This window comes from Mesoplodon bidens, assembly GCF_964165515.1.
Source record: "Mesoplodon bidens genome assembly, chromosome: 3".
Classification (NCBI taxonomy): Eukaryota; Metazoa; Chordata; class Mammalia; order Artiodactyla; family Ziphiidae; genus Mesoplodon; species Mesoplodon bidens.
The window spans coordinates 103,945,180-103,964,415 of NC_138178.1; the positions used below are offsets into that span (position 1 = coordinate 103,945,180).

General features: G+C 54.4%; 3 protein-coding genes across 3 annotated transcripts in view; 2 read left to right on the plus strand and 1 right to left on the minus strand.

The window, feature by feature from the left end:
- Positions 1 to 2,690, minus strand: part of SLC7A7 (solute carrier family 7 member 7) — a 40,765-nt gene extending 38,075 nt beyond the window's left edge. The window contains exon 1 of the mRNA XM_081227135.1: positions 2,669 to 2,690. The gene's annotated coding sequence lies outside the window, so the exon portion shown is untranslated. The remainder of the gene's footprint in view (positions 1 to 2,668) is intronic.
- Positions 2,691 to 2,705: 15 nt separating this feature from the next.
- On the plus strand, positions 2,706 to 6,063 carry MRPL52 (mitochondrial ribosomal protein L52). Its single transcript, XM_081227137.1, has 5 exons — positions 2,706 to 2,859; positions 2,962 to 3,022; positions 3,099 to 3,166; positions 5,456 to 5,520; positions 5,889 to 6,063. Exons 1-5 carry the CDS (start codon positions 2,721 to 2,723, stop codon positions 6,039 to 6,041), a joined length of 486 nt encoding a protein of 161 aa, XP_081083263.1. The 5' UTR covers positions 2,706 to 2,720; the 3' UTR covers positions 6,042 to 6,063.
- Positions 6,064 to 7,951: 1,888 nt separating this feature from the next.
- On the plus strand, positions 7,952 to 18,223 carry MMP14 (matrix metallopeptidase 14). The gene is made up of 10 exons (XM_081227806.1): positions 7,952 to 8,331; positions 12,289 to 12,437; positions 12,693 to 12,815; positions 13,168 to 13,475; positions 14,024 to 14,189; positions 14,493 to 14,649; positions 14,814 to 14,952; positions 15,083 to 15,233; positions 15,714 to 15,829; positions 16,216 to 18,223. Exons 1-10 carry the CDS (start codon positions 8,227 to 8,229, stop codon positions 16,548 to 16,550), a joined length of 1,749 nt encoding a protein of 582 aa, XP_081083932.1. The 5' UTR covers positions 7,952 to 8,226; the 3' UTR covers positions 16,551 to 18,223.
- Positions 18,224 to 19,236: the final 1,013 nt, after the last annotated feature.

The following is a 19,236-nucleotide window of genomic DNA, read 5'->3' on the forward strand; positions in this document are numbered from 1 at the left end:
CTTTCCCCTCCCAGTTTTCCCAGTTTTCCAGATCAAGATTCCCATCTGCCCCAAAGTCCTCCAGCTCTGGCTCCTTGACTCCCACGGCTATTAAATTAGTGCATGTGTTCAGTTCTGCATGTGGAGTTAATATTGTCCACATTATTTGTTCCCCTTAATGCATGTGGCCTTTTTTATGATTTTGCACCCATAGTGTGTGAGCTACTAAAAGATAGAGGAGTGTTGCTGGTTCAACTCCTTTACATAGTGTTGACAGTATTGCCAACCTGTCATCTTTCCTACGAATCTTGAATGTTGACACCGATGTTATTTTTCCAGCCCTTGGCTCCTACTACATGATTCTCCAACTGTAAATTATGTAATGGGATTGCAGTGCTGTCTGCCTCAGCCGTCTATCTCAGAACCAGCCAAAGGCACATGGAGCCTAGCCTGGGAAAGGTGTTACTCAGTCATTATTGCAACTGTAAAACAATAAATCCACAGCCACATTTTGGTTCAATTTCCTGATCTCTGAAAATTACAAGCTATCTCTACAGTGATTGGTTCCTGGTCTGTCTTATCTACTTTACGAGTTTATTATGAAAATTTATAAAGAAGTGTTTTGTATCATTTATACAGAAGTGTTTTGATAACTGAAAATTAAGTATACAAATGTAAAATGCTAATAGTACTCTATTGTCTTACTTCCCTTGCTTAGTTTTTTGGATCCATCCATTGGCTTATAGCCAAGGTTCTTTTATTCCCATCCCTTCTTCTAGTTCAGCCCTCCCCTGTACCATTCTTATTGTTATCAAAACAGCTGCTTTTACTTCTTAAACCAGGACCCACCCTTCCCCTCTTTCAAAGCACAGTTCAGAGCCACCTCCTGTGGAAAAACTTCCCAGTCTTGCAGAAGGAAACAATAAACTTCCACATAGGCCATTACACCACTCCCTCAGGTTTCCCCAGTCAGCATGTGTTTAAGTGTCTAGCCTAGCACAAGAGTAATGGCCACTTTTGTAGGAGCTTCACCATTTATAAAGCACTTTCACTTACCTTATCGTTCTTAAAATGTTTTCATAAATGTGATCTATTTTAAGCTTTTTCTTTTTTCTTTTTTTTTTTTTTTTTTTTGCTTTACACGGGTCTCTCACTGTTGTGGCCTCTCCCGTTGCAGAGCACAGGCTCCAGACACACAGGCTCAGCAGCCATGGCTCACGGGCCCAGCCACTCCGCAGCATGTGGGATCTTCCCGGACCGGGGCATGAACCCGTGTTCCCTGCATTGGCAGGCGGACTCTCAACCACTGCACCACCAGGGAAGCCCTAAGCTTTTTCTTCAATGAAGAAATTAGGGATAAATGACTTCCCCGAGGCAAGTAAGGCATACCTCGGAGCTAACCACCACAATAAAGCAAATATCACAATAAAGTGAGTCACAGGGATTTTTTAGTTTCCCAGTACATGTAAAATTATGTTTACACAATATTATAGTCTATTAAGTGTGCAATAGAATTATGTCTAAAAAAAAAGTACATACCTTATTCGAAAAATATCTTATTGCTAAAAAATGCCAAAACATTTACAATAGCAACGTCGAAGATCACTGATCACAGATCACCATAACAAATAATAATGCCAAAGGTTGAAATATTTCAAGCATTACCAAAATGTGACACAAAGGCACAAAGAGAACAAATGCTGTTTGAAAATCTGGCACTGATAGACTTGCTCTATGCAAGGTTGCTACAAACCTTTAATTTGTAAAAAATGCAATACCGGGCTTCCCTGGTGGCGCAGTGGTTGAGAGTCCGCCTGCCGATGCAGGGGACACGGGTTCGTGCCCGGGTCTGGGAAGATCCCACATGCCGCGGAGCGGTTGGGCCCGTGAGCCATGGCCGCTGAGCCTGCGCGTCCGGAGCCTGTGCTCCGCAACGGGAGAGGCCCCAACAGTGAGAGGCCCGCGTACAGCAAAAAAAAAAAAAAAAAAAAAAAAAAAGCAATACCTGCAAAGCACAATAAAAGTATGTCTGTGAATGATAAAAGAAAGAAGGAAGAAGCCACGGATCTGGGTTTGACACTTACTACTACCTACCTCACAAGGTTTTTGCGAGGATTATATTTTACAGCGTGTGGTGGTAGCTCTTATAAAAATGGAATCATATGTTAGCTCCAATACCTCTTCCTCAAGAAAGCCTTATTAGACAGCCTACTCCAGATCAAGTTCCCATCATATGCTCACAAGCAGTACCTACTTCCCTTCCCAGCACTCATCTCAGCTGTAATATTACAGTAATGTGTATGATTATTTATCATCATCTCTCTAGACTAGGAGCTCTATCTGAATAGGGACGTCTGCTCTGCTCTCCACACCGAATACAGTGCTTATCACATACAAGTTCTTCAATTTCGTTTGATAAATGAGAACTGAAACCCAAATTTTCTGATTTACTCTAAATTTGACTCTTAGGCTGGGGGAAATATGTTACAGTGATGCCAGAAGACAGAATGAGGTCACGTGGATGTTACTCAACTGATATAAAAGAATAAATTTCAAAGGACTAAAGACCGCTGCTGGGCAATGGGGGGGGTGGGGGAAAACAGTTCGGAACGGTTTAGTCTGGGCGCAGGCGACTTCCGCACGGTTGTAACCACCACTGAGAATGCTTACGCTGAACGACCGTTCTCACCCAAAAATCCCGGGAAGCAGTCTTGTCCCTCTTTTCCGTACGATGAGCCAAGATGGCGTGGCCCTTGATTGAAAACCAGATTCAAGATGGCGACTTCCGGCTTCCCGCGCAGCGTCGTGCGTGGCCAGGAGGCCACGCCCACTTCCGGCCTCTGCGCCTCAGCATGGCTGCTTTGCGTTTACTGCTGTTTAGTAAGCGGGTGTAGGGTCCGGGGGCTCAGGGGTTCGTGGAGGCGGGCCCGGGATGCCTGGGCTGGCTGCACGGCCTCTCTCCCAACTCTTCCGTTTTCCCAGCAGGTGTCCGGAGGCTGCACTGCGGCGCCGCGGCTCGGGCGGGCAGTCAGTGGCGACTCCGGTGAGTGCCGGTCTGGGGGGAACTGAGGGGCCAGAAGCTGGGCTGAGTCCTCACGGAACTGTTTTTCTCCACCCAGGCAGGGCCTTGCTGCCAACCCCTCCGACTACGGGCCCCTTACGGAGCTCCCAGACTGGTCTTACGCGGGTGAGCGCTGATCTGACAGTTAACTCTACTTCGGAGATTTTCACCCAGAGGGAACGCCCCTGGTCGGAGGGGGGTGGGGCGGAGTGTCAAGGTGCGGGTTGTGTCTGAGCGGACAACGTATTGAACTTTGTATTTGGAGTTGGGGGGAAGAAATCCTATTGTTTATTTTATTAATTAAACTACGCCTATGGAAAGTAAAGCTAGACAGGATCTTCTTGGCTTGTGGGGATAAGCAGAAGCTAACTCTGATGTGGGGCATCCCGCGGGAGGGACAAGACTTTATGTGTCTTAAGAGGGACGTGGTTTTTTTAAAGTTACGAAGAACCGCCCTTCTGTGTGGTGAGTACATTGTTGAGAATTTGTTACCAAGTGCAGGTAGAGCTCTTTGAGAGGCTGTCTAAATGAGCGTCTCAGAGAGGCTTAGAAGAGTGAGGACAGAGGATGACGGGCTCTCTTCAGAAAAGTTTCTTCCTTTACCTTAAAACAAAACAAAACAAAACAAAAAAAACAATACAAAACGAAACGCCCTAGAAACGAAGGACCTTAGAAAAGTTGAAGCCACTCCCCACTGCATTGGGACTCCAGTTCACAGGTGGTAAAATTGAGGCCTACAGAAGTAAATGGCTCAGGAGCACACAGCTAGATAATAGCAAAGCCAGGACTAGAACTGGGCAGAGGCCAGGCCCCCTTCAACAGCACAGAAACCTGAGTATTGGATTCTATAGGAGTATGAACCTTCTTAATCAGATACTTGGTGGCTGAGGAGGATGGTGAAAATTTTTTTCCTACTTGTTATTTACTGTAGGAAGCCTAGGAGCTCCTTGAAGTAGTATGGAACATTGGGAAGACTCTGGAATTGAATTTTTTTTAATTTATTTTATTTTTACTTATTTATTTTTGGCTGCGTTGGGTCTTCGCTGCTCCGCGCGGGCTTTCTTTAGTTGCCGTGAGCAGGGGCTACTCTTCGTTGTGGTGCCCGGGCTTCTCATTGTGGTGGCTTCTCTTCTTGGGAGCATGGGCTCTAGGCGCCTGGGCTTCAGTAGTTGTGGCACACGTGCTCAGTAGTTGTGGCTCACAGGCTCTAGAGCGCAGGCTCAGTAGTTGTGGCGCACGGGCTTAGTCGCTCCGTGGCATGTGGGATCTTCCTGGACCAGGGATTGAACCCCCGTCCCCTGCATTGGCAGGCGGATTCTTAACCACTGTGCCACCAGGGAAGCCCATGGAATTGATTCTTAATCCAGGCTTCTCTATTTGCTAACTCTGTGGTTAGCAAATTACTTCATGGTATCTCTCAGTTTCCACAAATGTAAAAGAAGAATACCTATCTCAGATGGTCCTTGGAAGGATAAAATGAAACAACCAGTGTAAAGCACCTGATAGACAGAGTATTGGTTCTCTTTCCTGATGAATATTATCTCTTATTTGTCTTGCCTTCAAACTTTTGGACAGAGTTTTCACTGTTTCTTTCTTTCTTTGTAGAAAGTAAGTATCCTTTTAATCTCTGTTATAAACTACTTGAGATCAGATACTGCATTTTTTCAGCAAGTCAGCAGACATTTATAAGATTTTTATTATGGGCCTACACTATACTACAGTGAAAGTAAGGGATACAGTCCTCAATCCCAAGGAACTTAAAGTCTAGCTAGAAAAGCAAAGCGTGGACATTTTAAAAATGAAGTGATAATATTTCAGTGTTCTGCCTCTTTCCAGAAGGATCTGAGGTGGCTAAATAAGGCTAAAAACAATCAGTAGCACGATAAACGTCCCCAAACAGAGAGATGAATATTAAATGATGGAGATGCATTTCTTTCAGAAGAGAGAGCTGAGAGAGTTGAAGAGGTTAGAGAAGGATTTCTGGGACAAGTAGAGCTTGAGGTGGGCCTAAGAATGAGAATTCGGCTGGAAGGAAAGGAAAAGAGGGTGTTTCATTATAGAGTGAGACAGAACTCAGCAAGGAGTCACTGTTAAGTAGAACAGTCATCGGATTGCTTGAGTGGAGAGTTTCTGAAGATGAAACAGGAGATTCAGCATTGCAAAGGACCTTGAATTCTAGGCTATTGAGGGAGGGGTAAGTAAAATAGAGTAGGAACATGCCTAGGAGCTTATTCTTGGTGGTTCTGGCATACCTCACCGTTGAGGGAAGTGTTCTAGGGGAATTAAGCTACAGTGGGTGTGACATGGAAAAGAGGAGCTCAAGATTTGTTCTTCCCTCTTGCCTATTACAGCCGCTTTCCCAGGGTCCTGCAGGCCATCTCTAACACTTGCCTTTTCTCTCACTTCTATCTGCAGATGGCCGCCCTGCTCCTCCAATGAAAGGCCAGCTTCGAAGAAAAGCCCAAAGGGAAAAGTTTGCAGTGAGTGGCCAGAGCCCACACAGAGCAAACTGTGTGTAATCGGGGCGAAAATTTAAATTGTAACTTGTCTTTAGTTGGCACCTAAGCTAACACGTCCCCCTCACCCCGAGGTTTTATCCGCCAAAGGTTTTAACAGTACCGGGAGAAGGGAGGATAGAATGGGGCACTCCTAGGGCAGGAACCGATACTAGACGCCCATTTTGCTGCCTTCCTCCTGCTTCCCAGCCCAGAACCTGGTTCCACCCCTTCCCCAGTCAGCGGTGTCATTTTCCAGCTGAAACCTCTGACTTTGATCTGTGAATGGAAGGATATACGGTGCAGAGCTCAAGCCCCAGATGTTATCCACACTGTTTTCCTGTCTGTTTCAGAGACGAGTTGTACTGCTGTCACGGGAAATGGACGCTGGATTACAGGCATGGCAGCTCAGGCAGCAAGAGAAGTTGCAGGAAGAAGAAAGGAAGCAGCAGAATGCTCTGAAACCCAAAGGGGCTCTACTGCAGAACCCACGACCAAGTCAATAAAAAGCAACTCCTGTCTCCCCTGGCCTGGCTCTGGCTTTCTTTTCTATCACCTAGATGTGTCATCCCAGCCAGAAGAAAGCCTTTATGTTCCCCATCTGTCTTCAGGGCAAAAGAGGATGGACACCAGGAAGAAGAGGCTGTAAGATCACCGCCTGGAAGTGTTGGCACAGTGCCCTCACCACAGCTCCATTCCGGTTCAGCAGAATCTTGCTCGGGGGTATTGACCCCCTCTTTTGCAGGCTATAGGACTGGCCCAACTTTGCTGCTCTGCAAACATGAAAAAGTTTTCCTGGCTTTAGCCACACACTCAAGCCTTTAACAGCCCATACACAGTTCAGGCCTCATGCAGTTACGCATTAATAAATGTTTTGATGAAAAAGGCTTTCCAGCTGAGATCCACTTTTTGGCAAGCAACTGGTATCAGTTTTTGTAAACTTCAGATACATGGCCCTAGAGGATACTCCCACTGGGAAGGCTGACACAGGAACAGCAGACTTGGGTGTTGCATGTTCTGCTAAAGAGTGGGATCCTGAGGCTTCTGTGGTTCTGACTGAATTGCAGAGGTTGGTTGGAGAGAGGCCTGTACTTCCCAACCCCCACTTGTGTAGGGGAGCCCTGCGGTGCTCAGCCCCAAACTGACTGTGGAATAGGTACCTAATAGCCACCATATACTTCCCACAGATCTGTTAGCTGCACAGGCCCCAGGGAAACCTTTCATTTTATTGATCATGGCTCCTCCCATGGATTCTGAGGGAAAAAGGACCTTTGCTCCCATTACAATACCGAGCACTGGGCTTTTCTTCCATTTTCCTGCCACAAATAATGTGACAGTTCTTTTATCTCTAGGATTTCTGGAACTTCCTACCTGACATAATTTCTGTCCAGCCTCCTTTATTCCCTCCCTTGCTTTCTTTCCCTCCCTTCTTCTCTGTCCCCCCCCACCACCACCAACCTCCTTCCTCTCTTCGCTGACCAATGCAGTTCCTGGATCTTAGATTTCGCTGATGGTTGGGTTTTCTGTGTCCCACACTTTTCCTGCCTCTCTTGTGTTGCTTTTCCAGATCTAGCCCTCAGCCTCTTATCTGTCTCCCTTTCTCACCAGCAGCTCTAGCCTGCCCTCCCCCTTCCCTTCATACCTCCACCTTTTGTTCTCAGAGTCTAGTCAGCCCCTGAAGGAGGAGATTATACTTTCAGGGATTATCTCCTTTTCCGGTATAGAGCAGGAACTAAACTCCCGTAGGCCTGGCTCTCATTCTCTCTTTTCTGCAGTTTCACCAAACTTGATTTGCCTTTCCCCGGATTTCATGGCCTTGCACTCCTTTCCTCCGCAGCCAGTTCTAGTTCAAGGAGCAGCAGATTGCAAAGGACAATAAAAAGGGTGCATTCGTCTTTCTCCGGGAACAGGACCCCCAGATCCAGTGTGGTGGTGGGATTTGTCAGTGGGTAGTTGGGTTTTGGTACTGTTGCTTTTTTATTATTATTTTGTTAGGGGAGGGACAGAGGTGGCTGACAAGAATAAGGGACACAATTTTCCATACGGTTGAGCCACAGGCCCCAGCAGACAACTCCGCACACCGGGTCTCATGGACACGGAAGATGCCCCCACCACCCCAGGCTCTGAGCTTCCCAGTGCTTCCCACGGAGGTGAGACGAACGGTGGAAGCAGAGGAATCAAGCCACTCAAAATATGCTTAGAAGGGGAAAGTCTCCCACATCCCGTCCCTTGAGTCCCCCCAAGCCCCCCGCTCTCGGCTGTGGCCTCAACCCCTGCAGATGGCAGCCTCCACCACAGAAAGGCAAGTTAGGTTTTTTTTTTTTTACCCTGCTCTTGGCTGTAATTGGATTCAGACTGAAACAACCACGTCCGCACCGGGAAAGGAGGGCATTGGGGCGGGGGCGGAGGGAGCCTGTGGGAGAAGGGAGGGACCAGAGGAGAGAGCGAGAGAGGGCTCGCCATCCAGTTCGCAGACTAAGCAGAAGAAAGATCAAAAAACGGGAAAGCGGGGACGAGCAAACAGGCGCTTTCAAGAACAATCCCCTCATCTCCAAGCGGACAGCGCTCTAGGAATCCAAATTCAGTGCCTACGGAAGACAAAAGGCGCCCCGAGGGAGTGGCGGTGCGACCCCAGGGCTTGGGCCCCGCCACGGAGCCCGCACGGCCCGGCTGCCCGGACGGTCGCGGACCATGTCTCTCGCCCCACGACCCGCCCGCAGTCTGCTGCTCCCCCTGCTCGCGCTCGCCTCCGCGCTCGCCTCCCTCAGCTCTGCCCAAAGCAGCTTCAGCCCCGAAGTAAGTGAGCTCCTCCGGCCCTGCCCGGAGTCGCGCCCGCCGGGGAGGCGAGCCCGGGGGTCTCCAAGGGGTCAGCCCCCACTCGGAGAGGAGGGCTCTCGGCGTCTCGGCTGCTCCGGCCTGCAGGGTCCCCCTTCCTTTCCTTTCCCTCCTCATCTTCAAACTTCCAAGTCGATCCAACTTTTGCCTCCTCCAACTACCACCCCCCCACGCGCGCGCGCGCGCGCCGCCGACTTTCTTTCCCATTCCTTTCCTTGGAAGAACTTTCCAGCCGGGGCCCACTCCCCACCCCTCCCCAGTTCCCCTGGGCTCTGAGCTCAGCTCTGGAACCGGTCGGGAGCCTGATAAATATTTGGACTCCGCTCAGACCTCGCGCTGTCCTGGTTTCTTGTCATGTGCGAGAGTTTGTTGTTTCTTCGACTTTCCAGTTCGCAGGCGCTCTCCCGCCCGCGCTCGCCGGCGCTCTGCCGGCCGGGAGGGCTCCGGGGACGGCGCCCCTTGGCCCGGGCCCCCCACGCTGCGGCCGCCGCCTCGCTGGCGCTCCCGGCCCTCCTCGGACGCGTCGGCTGCCAGGTGCGGTCGGGGGTGGCCGGTGGAGCGGGCCCGACCCCCACCCCACCCCCCGCCTTCCCGAGAGGACCCTCTATGTCCCGGCCCGGAGCCCTGGCGTCGAGGGTCGCGGCGCTGGCGCCCTGGCCCGCGTTTCCGGACACACAAAGGTCTCCTTGTGAGCCGGGGCCTCGGCCGGGCTGCCGCCTCCGCTCCCTGCTCCCCCTTCGGCGCCTTTAGGCTCTTTTTGTTAATTGCTTTTCTGTGTTAATTGCAGGGAGACTGGGGGCGTCGTACGGGGAGCGGGGTGAGGGCCTGGCCCTGGGCTCCCGCGCAGGTCTTGACTGACTCGGTTGCCCCCCACCCATTCCCCGACGCTGGCCCACCGGGCTCGGGAGGAAGCCGCGTGGGAGTTGTCTGAGGAAGTTTTTCCTCTCCCTCTCTTTTATTTTGGGGTGAAGGTGGGAGACGGATTTGATCAGCTTCTTATTTTGGGCCATCCCAACCCACTCAGCTCGGCCAGGGCCTGGGTGCGGTCGGGAGGGGCCGGGAAGGGCCCCTGAGCAGGGGGAAGGGATCAGGACTTGGCTTCCTCCCTCCTGGTCCCGGCCCTGGTCCCACCCCGGGAGGAAACATCTCCAGAAAGAACACACTCTCTCTGTCCTGAGACTGACAGGAAAAGTGTGGCCCTAGGAATGGAGGTGACCACTGGAGAGTGAAAATCTGCCCAGGGGCTAAGCCTGACAAGGTCCAGGAGGGAGGAGGAGGCATCCTCTTTCCAGGCCTGGAGTCTTCATCAGAGGCCTGAAGGGGAGAGCGCCTAACAAAAGGAGCCCGGGCATCTGGGGGCTTCCCGCTGCCAACTTCGCCTGCCCTGCCTTTCTTCCCTCCCCTGCCCCACTAGGTCCCCTTGGGGAGGGGCGGCAGCCCTGGCTCTGTTTTAAGCGGGTCATGGGCAGTCCCAGTGCCAGAACCATCATTTGCTTCTGGGCCATGGAGGGGTGGGAGGCAGAGGAAGGGAGGAGCAGGCCCAGAGGCTGGGATCCAGGGCCTGCAGAAGAGCCAGAGATTCCCCCCAACCCCCTCCAGGACTCCTAGGCCGGTGAAGTGGGCCTAGGAGTGGGAGGGGTTCCTTGTCCTTGACTTTCCCCTAGAGGAATACCTTGCACCACTCAGTTTTCAGGACAAAGCCAGCCGACTCAGTCCTCTAACCCTGCAGAGTTGCTCCCTCTCCAGGCAAATCTGGAGGGAGAGCTGGGGTGGCCCAGGCCTCAAACAGCCGGCCTCCTCCCACCACCTCCAGGGTCCTGCACCAGCTCCAGGACAGCCCTCTCCTCTCCTTGGCCAGTCTGGCACTTGGCCCTTCTCCCACTCAGCCGCAGACACAAGAGTCCTCTCTTCTGTGGTTCCGACCTCATAGTCTCCTCTGTGGTTCTTGCTTTGCTCGGAGCCTAGGCCTGGGAGGAGGAGAGGAATGGGGGCACTTCCTTTCCAGGACTTGTGGCTCTCTTGACTCCAGAGAAGTCCCTTTCTTGACTAAATCTCCACCTTTCTCTACTGCATATGGGGTGGAGGTTGTGGGTGTGAATATTTAGACCTATCCACCTTCTTGAAAGACTCATCAGGAAGAGGGATGTATCCCAGAGCTCCCAGATGTGGATTCTCCCCATCTCTCTGCCACCCTCCCTCCTGTCATCCTGCCCTAGGAGCTTTGCCCCCTGAGGGTTGAGGGGGCCTGACCTCAGTCTTCCAGCTCCAGCAGTGGGCTGCTCCCATCCTTTCCCAAAGCTGAAGCAGCTGCTCCCCCACCAGAGGTCATAAGCCCGCGATGTGACTACCCTACAGGTGAGGCCAGGGGCAAAGGGAGTTTCCTGCATACTTGGGCACAGGCCACAGCAGGCCTCCTGCAGGCGCTAGCTGTGGCATCAGTTAGCGCAGGTCAAGGCAAGTTTAGAGCTCCCAGGAGAGCAGCCCAAGACCAGAGCCTCCTGCTCTGTTCCCTCCAGTATAACAGAGGTTAAACTTCGCTCCCCGCCTTCTTCCCCTGAGGAGGGGCTCTCAGAGCGGGTGGTGCTAGGGTTGTTCTGGCCAGGCCTGTTGGCTGGGTAAAGGCTGTGTTGTTTACATCTCGGGCCCTAACTCCCATCATCAGCCGTGGGGGATCACTTCCCAGAACCATGTTGCAATTCTTGCCCCTGCCGGCTCAGGTCCCCAGTCAGCTGCTCCTGAATCACCCCCAGCCCCAGTGCAGGAGCACTGCACCACCGTCAAGGCCTGGGCCTCGAGGTGAAGGGCCACATGGAGAGCCATCCTAATGACCTGGAGTAAGGGATGCAGCGCCACTCTGCACTCCAAGCTCCCGCCCTAGGCAACCTTCAGCCTCCTCTGGACTCCTTAAGAAGGCAAAGCTGGAGCAGGGACCAGAGCCATCCGAGTAGCATCTCCCCATAGGAGGATCTGAGCATGTTCATGTTCCATATAAAACTTGGCTTATTTTACTTTTCAGGCTTTAGGAAAAGACTCCATTTTTCTTACAATAAAGGCTGACTTTTTCCTCAACAGGGCTTTGCAATGTGGGTACCTTTCAATCAAACACCAAAAACCTAACTTTACTTTAAGGCAATATGCCAGCCTTTATATTATGAACAATTTCACAGCTTACCTAAAATAAACTACAGTCACCAAAATACTAAGTAAAATACTAACCCTAATCCTAACCACCATCCTAATCTCCCACTCCCTCTACTGAGAACCTTAAATGGGTCTTTAGGTCCCAAGCCCTAGGTCAGATGCTGCTTGGATGGCGACAGTGGCAGGATCCTGACTCTGTGACTGGATCACATCCGCACCACCTCCAAACGCCCCAGCTTCCCCTATCAGCAGCCAGCCGGAGCCCTAGCTCCTTTTCTGCTCTCCTTTCTGAAAAGATCTCAGCTGTGTATACCCCAGAGGCACAGCATGCCTGTCCCAGGAGAGCCTCATGCCAGGCCCCAAAGTGGAGCCCCTCAGCCTCTCCCCTCTCCATCCACCATGGGCACACCCCAGCCTCAGGTGGGACACGCTGTATTTACAAGAACACTGACACAGAGGAGAAAAGCGCTAGAAGGAATCTCAGCTCTGAGAAGACGTCCTAGAACTCAATGAAACCACCAGGGCTCCCATCAAAAGAGTTACAGCCAAAGCCCAGCGCTGTGGCTCCCCACCCCTCCAAGAGGATCAGCCATACTAGGACCCGGGCCAGAGTTTGGGTCCAGCCTGGGAGTTCCTCCAGACCCACTGCCAGAGCCAGGCTGGGAGCTCACTGCCCTTTCCACACCAAGCCAAGGGTGCATTCCAGGTGCCGTGAGGAAACAGAGGCTCCCCTTGGGCCAGGTGGGGATGCTCCAAGCCACATCCCTTTCCCTACAGGCCTGGCTGCAGCAGTATGGCTACCTGCCCCCTGGGGACCTGCGTACCCACACACAGCGCTCGCCTCAGTCACTCTCAGCTGCCATCGCTGCCATGCAGAGGTTCTACGGTCTGCGAGTGACAGGCAAGGCTGATGCAGACACCATGAAGTAAGTGCTAGACCCTGGCAGGAATTCTGCCCGGCACCCGCCGACACAACACTGAGTACCAGAGAGGCTGCCACCTGAATGCCTGATTCCACCCCCATACCTCATCCCCACAAGCTGATCCCGACCCTCTCCTGTTCATCCAGACCTCATGACCTTGTCTCTTCCCCACACTGACCCTGGGGCCGGACATTCCCCCTCTCCTCTGAAGACCTTTCTCTTTCATACGCTCTCCTGACCACAATCCTCACACCCCAGGGCCATGCGGCGCCCCCGCTGTGGTGTTCCAGACAAGTTTGGGGCTGAGATCAAAGCCAATGTTCGAAGGAAGCGCTATGCCATCCAGGGCCTCAAATGGCAGCATAACGAGATCACGTTCTGGTGAGTCCAACCCGCAAGTGGCCTTTCTCACATCAGGTCATCCTTCCCTATCAGTGGTGCTTAGAGACCCTGAGGCTCCCTTCCCTACTCACCCCTGTTCCTGAGAAGCATCCTCGGGGGTAGGGAGGAAAATGGCTCTCCTCCTGGAGACGGGTGCAGCCAGTAGAGGGTGTATCCCAGGGCCAGGAAGCCCTCAGTTCTTGGGACAGGGGCGTCGTGAGGCCGCAGGAAGAGCTGGGTCAGACCAAGGTGGCTGGACGGCTCAGTCAGACCTGGGAGAGCGCAGGGAGGGAGTTCTGTCCCTTGTTGTCCTAACGCACTCCCATCCTCTCCCCACGTGGCTGGACCTCAGCATCCAGAACTACACCCCCAAGGTGGGGGAGTATGCCACGTTCGAGGCCATCCGCAAGGCGTTCCGTGTATGGGAGAGTGCCACGCCGCTGCACTTCCGAGAGGTACCCTATGCCTACATCCGTGAGGGCCACGAGAAGCAGGCCGACATCATGATCTTCTTTGCCGAGGGTTTCCATGGTGACAGCACACCTTTCGACGGCGAGGGCGGCTTCCTGGCCCATGCCTACTTCCCAGGCCCCAACATTGGAGGGGACACCCACTTTGACTCTGCCGAGCCCTGGACTGTCCGGAATGAGGATCTGAATGGTGAGCGAGGTAGCCTGGGGACTCTTATCCCTGGAAGAGTCAAGAGTCATTTGTATGGGGGTTCTCCAGCTTCCTCCCCAAGCCTCAGACCCCCAAATCTCAGGGCTTTGGGGGACCACAAACATCTCCCGGTCTGACTTCCAATGAAAGCAGGAATCCTGTTTTGAGCTATTTACACCTGGTCCCTTCTCTCACCCAATAACTGACTTCCCAGTCAAAGACTTCAAAGCATCTGCATCACTCACTTTTCCAGGCAAATGTCATGTCTGGCTCCTGGGAGGAACTGAGGCCCAGATAGGATCTCAGCTTCCCAATCCTTGCTGGGATTTGGATCCGGCCCCAGAACAGTCTCTCGCCTCTACCCAGAAGAGTTGCTGGCTGGCTTTTGCCTCCTCTGCCAAATATGAGGCTGGAACTCAGGATTTGGTCGCTTTGGGTGGAAAATTTGGCAGGCAGTCTTCGTTGTGAACCTGAAGCTTCTGATGGGGAAGCAGGGGGTCTGAGGGAAGGGACCCAGGCTGCCATCATAACCATCTCCATCCCTCCAGGGAATGACATCTTTCTGGTGGCTGTGCACGAGCTGGGCCATGCCCTGGGCCTTGAGCATTCCAATGATCCCTCGGCCATCATGGCACCCTTTTACCAGTGGATGGACACAGAGAACTTCGTGCTGCCCGATGATGACCGTCGGGGCATCCAGCAACTTTATGGCAAGTAATCTATGCCCACATCTGCTCCTTCCTCTCTGCCCCTTATCCTCTCCTGTTCTCCCTGGCCTGTGCATTTTCCCCTCCCTCATGCCCTACAGTCTCCCCCCGGCCCCCCGCCTGACCCTGCCTCCATCCGCTCCCACTTTTAAAAGACCCCACCTTTTCTGTCCTTTCCCAGCTGATTGCTTCAGCCTCCCGCAAAGGCCCAGCCACACCTCTCCAAGGTGTTATCTGCCCATGTGTCTGTCCTTTCCTCCTACTCTGCCACCAAGTCTGAAGTGCCCCTCGTGTTCTCTGCCCCAGGGAGCGAGTCAGGGTCCCCCACCAAGATGCCCCCTCAACCCAGGACCACCTCCAGGCCCTCTGTCCCTGATAAGCCCAAAAACCCCACCTATGGGCCCAACATCTGTGATGGGAACTTTGACACCGTGGCCATGCTCCGAGGGGAGATGTTTGTCTTCAAGGTGAGAGGAAGAAGTGGGCTGGTGTGGGGGACAAAAGGGCTCCATGACTGGGAGGCTGGGTGGAAACTGCAGCAGGAGGACTAAACACTAAAACTGAGGCAGTGGGGGAGCTTTGGGGACCGAGCTGGAGGACAAAGCTAAAGATGTAATGAACTGCCTCCCAGGAGCGCTGGTTCTGGCGGGTGAGGAAAAACCAGGTGATGGATGGATACCCCATGCCCATCGGCCAATTCTGGCGGGGCCTGCCCGCATCCATCAACACTGCCTATGAGAGGAAGGATGGCAAGTTTGTCTTCTTCAAAGGTAACCGGACATTCTGCCTTAGTCTTTGGGTGTGGGGAGGGTCTCCCTGGAGGAGCAAATTCCACCTGACTCCTCCAAAGACCGCAGAGCCCAGGTGGAATCAGATCCTGCCCTTCCCTCTCCTCCCCAGGAGACAAGCACTGGGTGTTTGACGAAGCTTCCCTGGAGCCTGGCTACCCCAAGCACATTAAGGAACTGGGCCGAGGACTGCCTACCGACAAGATCGATGCTGCTCTCTTCTGGATGCCCAACGGAAAGACCTATTTCTTTCGGGGAAACAAGTAAGGCCTCAATCCCTGGGCCCCAGGTCTTCCTCCTCAGACACCACCACCAGGTTCCCTCAATTCTGGAGGAAGACCTCCTTTCCCCCTGAAATGTTTCCCTGGAGAAGAAGCTGGCTGAGCCTGTGCTGTTGCCTAGCAATGGACAGCCTCCACTGGGTGCTGAGTGAGTGGGGTATGACCGGGTCACCATTTCAGACCTGCTCATTTGATGCCTCCTGCCCCCAGCCCTGTGCCACCGCCCCAGCTGCCAGGCACTGTGTTATTAAGGGCCGCTGGTGGCTCCTTGCAGCCTGGGCCCTCCCTCCCACCCCCACCTTCCACCGCTTTCAGCTGCAGGCCCTCATTACTCAAAACCCCTGTACCCCCACCCCCGTCCACAGACACCCTTTGCTCACCGGCGAATTCAGTCCCGGGTCCCACTCCCCTCGGAGGACATGCCCAGTGTCCAACCACTTCCCTTCCCTGCCTCTCCCCCAGGTACTACCGTTTCAACGAGGAGCTCAGGGCAGTGGACAGCGAGTACCCCAAAAACATCAAGGTCTGGGAAGGAATCCCTGAGTCTCCCAGAGGGTCATTCATGGGCAGCGATGAAGGTGAGAGGGGCACAGGAGGGGTGTCTGTGAGGGGAGGACTGGAACAGGGAGTTAAGAGAGAGCAGGAGGAAAGATGGAGAGGATTGGGTTGAAAATAATGATGAGGAGGACAGGGGAGCCCTTGCCATGTGCCTTGCCATGTGCCAGGCACTGAGTAAGTGCTTTCCACGCTTCGGACCCCTTAATCCCCACCACTCTCTCAACCTGGTGCTAGAGTTACCTGGTTTGACAGCTGAGGAAACTGATGCTCAGAAAAGCGAAGCGATTACCTCAGCTGGCACGCGCACTGACTGGATTCTCTCCCACTCTTCTTCTCTCTTTGGCTCTTCTCCGGACGCTGCCCGCACCTCTCGTCTGCCACGCCGCCTTCTTGCTGACCCTTGCAGTCTTCACTTATTTCTACAAGGGGAACAAATACTGGAAATTCAACAACCAGAAGCTGAAGGTCGAGCCGGGCTACCCCAAGTCAGCCCTGCGGGACTGGATGGGCTGCCCGTCGTCGGGGGGCCGGCCGGATGAGGGGACTGAGGAGGAGACGGAGGTGATCATCATCGAGGTGGACGAGGAAGGCAGCGGAGCAGTGAGCGCGGCCGCCGTGGTGCTGCCTGTGCTCCTGCTGCTCCTGGTGCTGGCGGTGGGCCTCGCCGTCTTTTTCTTCCGACGCCACGGGACCCCCAAGCGACTGCTCTATTGCCAGCGCTCCCTGCTGGACAAGGTCTGACCCCCACTGCCGCCCGCCCACTCCTCCCACGAGGACTTTGCCTCTGAAGGCCAGTGGCAGCAGGTGGTGGTGGGTGGGCTGCTCCCGCCGGTCCCGAGCCCCCTCCCCAGCCCCTCCCGACGTCCCTTCTTCTCTGTCCCATGACTGGCCTCTCCCCCACTCCACGCTGGCATTGCTTCTTCCCTAGATGGGTCCCCCGGAGGCTGAGCAGGGGCCGGCCTCCCAGCCCCTGCCCCTCAGGGGCCCCCGTGGCTTGGTGTGTGTTCAGCCCCATCTGAATGTCCGGGCTCTGCACTTGAAGGCAGGACCCTCAGACCTCGCTGGTAAAGGTCAAATGGGGTCATCTGCTCCTTTTCCATTCCCTGACATACCTTTAACCTCTGAACTCTGACCTCAGGGGTCTCTGGGCACGCTAGCCCCGCGAGCCCCCAGGGGTACCCAATTGGCAGCCTCCCACCAGTCTTTCTGGCTGAAAGAAATTAATCTTGTTGTGAGGGGGAGACCCTGAGAGAGTGAGGGGGTGAGGGCCGCTCAGCTACCCTAAGACCTTGGGAGGAAAGCTCAGAGAGGGTCAGCCCTCTCCACCAAGATCCGCCTCTGCCCCCACCTGCCCCCCGAGAACTTCCACGGAAGGAGCCTGAGCCATTAAGGACTAACCTGGGGCTGCAGAAACCCTTGACAGCCCTACCCTCCCAAACGTTAGCCTCGGATGGGGATGTCAAGGTCGGAAGAGCTGAGACCAGGGGGTGCAGCTACGGGGTGGGCCCCAGGAGTCCTGGGGGTGAGCCTGGGGGCCACAGAGAAAGAACCTCACTCAAATGCAGGCAGCTGGGGTAGGGACCCAGGGGCAGAGCAGTCAGAGAGGACAGGACGGGACCAAAAGGCAAACCAGGGAGTTGCAGCAGGAGTAGATGGGGTGGGGGGGCCGGGCAGGCCAGGCCGGCAGGGATGCCACAGGGCGGGCTGTGGTAGCCGGGGGAGGGCACGTTTTATTGGAGCTCTCAGGAAGGGCCCGAGAAAGGCACACCTGCTCCCATTTGGTGCCCTGGCTTCAATCAGACCGCACGGAGGGGAAGGCAGGGAGCCAGAAAAAGGAGCAGAGAGGGCACGCATGGGGGACTGGCGACCGGGGACCTTGATGAGAGCAGCCACCTAGCTAGGGAGCTGAGGATCAGCCTGCCTCCGCCAGCCTCCGGGAAGGGGCGGGCGCCTGGGCCTTTTGTCAGGTTAGCCCCTCGCTTCCCGACGCCCCCCCAGCCCTTCCTACAGGTGTCCTGCCCTCCCCTCCCCACCCGGCCCACCCATTTGAGGTCTCCTTGGGCCGCCAAAGGTGGTCCTGGTACCCGGAGACCTGGGAGAGTGAGAGCCCACGTGGGGGCGGTGAGCGGAGAGGGATGTCGGGCGGGAGGAGTGCGGGGAACGGTGCTGGTAGTTCGGCTAAAGTTGTCTTGTTTGGGTTTTTTGTTTTGTTTAATGTATATTTTTATTATAATTATTATATATGAATTCCCTTCAAATCGTTCCTTTTTGTTAACAAGGCATGGGGAGGGGTGGGGGTGGGGCAGAGGCGTCCGACCCCAGGAACCTGCAGGGCGGGGCTGGGTCAGTGCCCTCTAAGGACATTTTCGACCTTGTTCAACCTTTCCACAAAGAATAAACGGTGTTTCACGTTCTTCGTGTGGCTGCAGTTTGTGTGCCTGGGACGTGGCTGTGAGGGGAATGGGAAGCAGGAGGGCTGTGCTGTGTTTTCCGTGAGGTGGGGTTTTGGTATTTTTCATACATAACGGAATATGTTTATTCTCCGTGGGCGAAAGGGATCCAGGGCCCAGAGATGGGGAGGAGGGCATACTCCACGGGGGCCGGCGAGTTGTCCGCAGAGCCCAGCCAGCTCCCCTCTCCCAACCTGGCCTAAGAGGCTACCTTTGAGGCCCAGGACTGTAAAGCAAGAGGAAGTGGCCAAGCTGAAGCCACTCGGAAAATCTTCCTAAATTGTGTTACCCTGTCGTGTGATCCAGCCGCAGACCCTCCGTTTGCTCAGGCCTCACACGGCTGCTGGGGGATTCCCCCATCACAGTCAGCCTTGGGCTTGGGGGGGAAGTGGGGGACAGGTCCTTCTACCCAGCCCTCAGGATCTCGGCCTCTCCCAGGCCTGGGGCTCCCCTGCACGGGCAGAAGGAACAGAGGGGAAAGAAAGAGGTTGCCCTGTGGCCAGTTAGGAGCAGCCTATCTCTGGCAAAACGGAGATCTCACCCCAGTTGCCCAGGAGAGGCAGGATGGTCGGGTTGGAAGGGCAGAATGACAGGGCTTTGTGTCCTCTTTCCTTAGAAACTGCTGCCCCAGACAGGGTTCCCAGGCTGTCGACCCACCCTTCCTCCAAACCAGCCTGGAGGGAGCAATCGCTCAGTTGCTGAGTCAGCTCAGCTGAAGGGAGCAGCCCTCTTTCTCCCCTCCTTCCCTTCCTGCCTCAGCCCGGCCCTCGCTCCCTCCCGGCTCCAGCCCAGGCCCCCTCCACGGCCTGCCTCCAAGAGGCCTGGCCCCGCCTAGGCCAGGCGTTTGATGCAGCTGCTAGTCAGGGCTGGCTGGTGTGATTGCTTTGGCAGAAGGGGTACCCCCCTTCCTGCCAGCCAGGAACCCTGACCTTATGCCTGGCCTCCTGCGCCTCTCCTGCCCAACAGCTGTTTGGCAG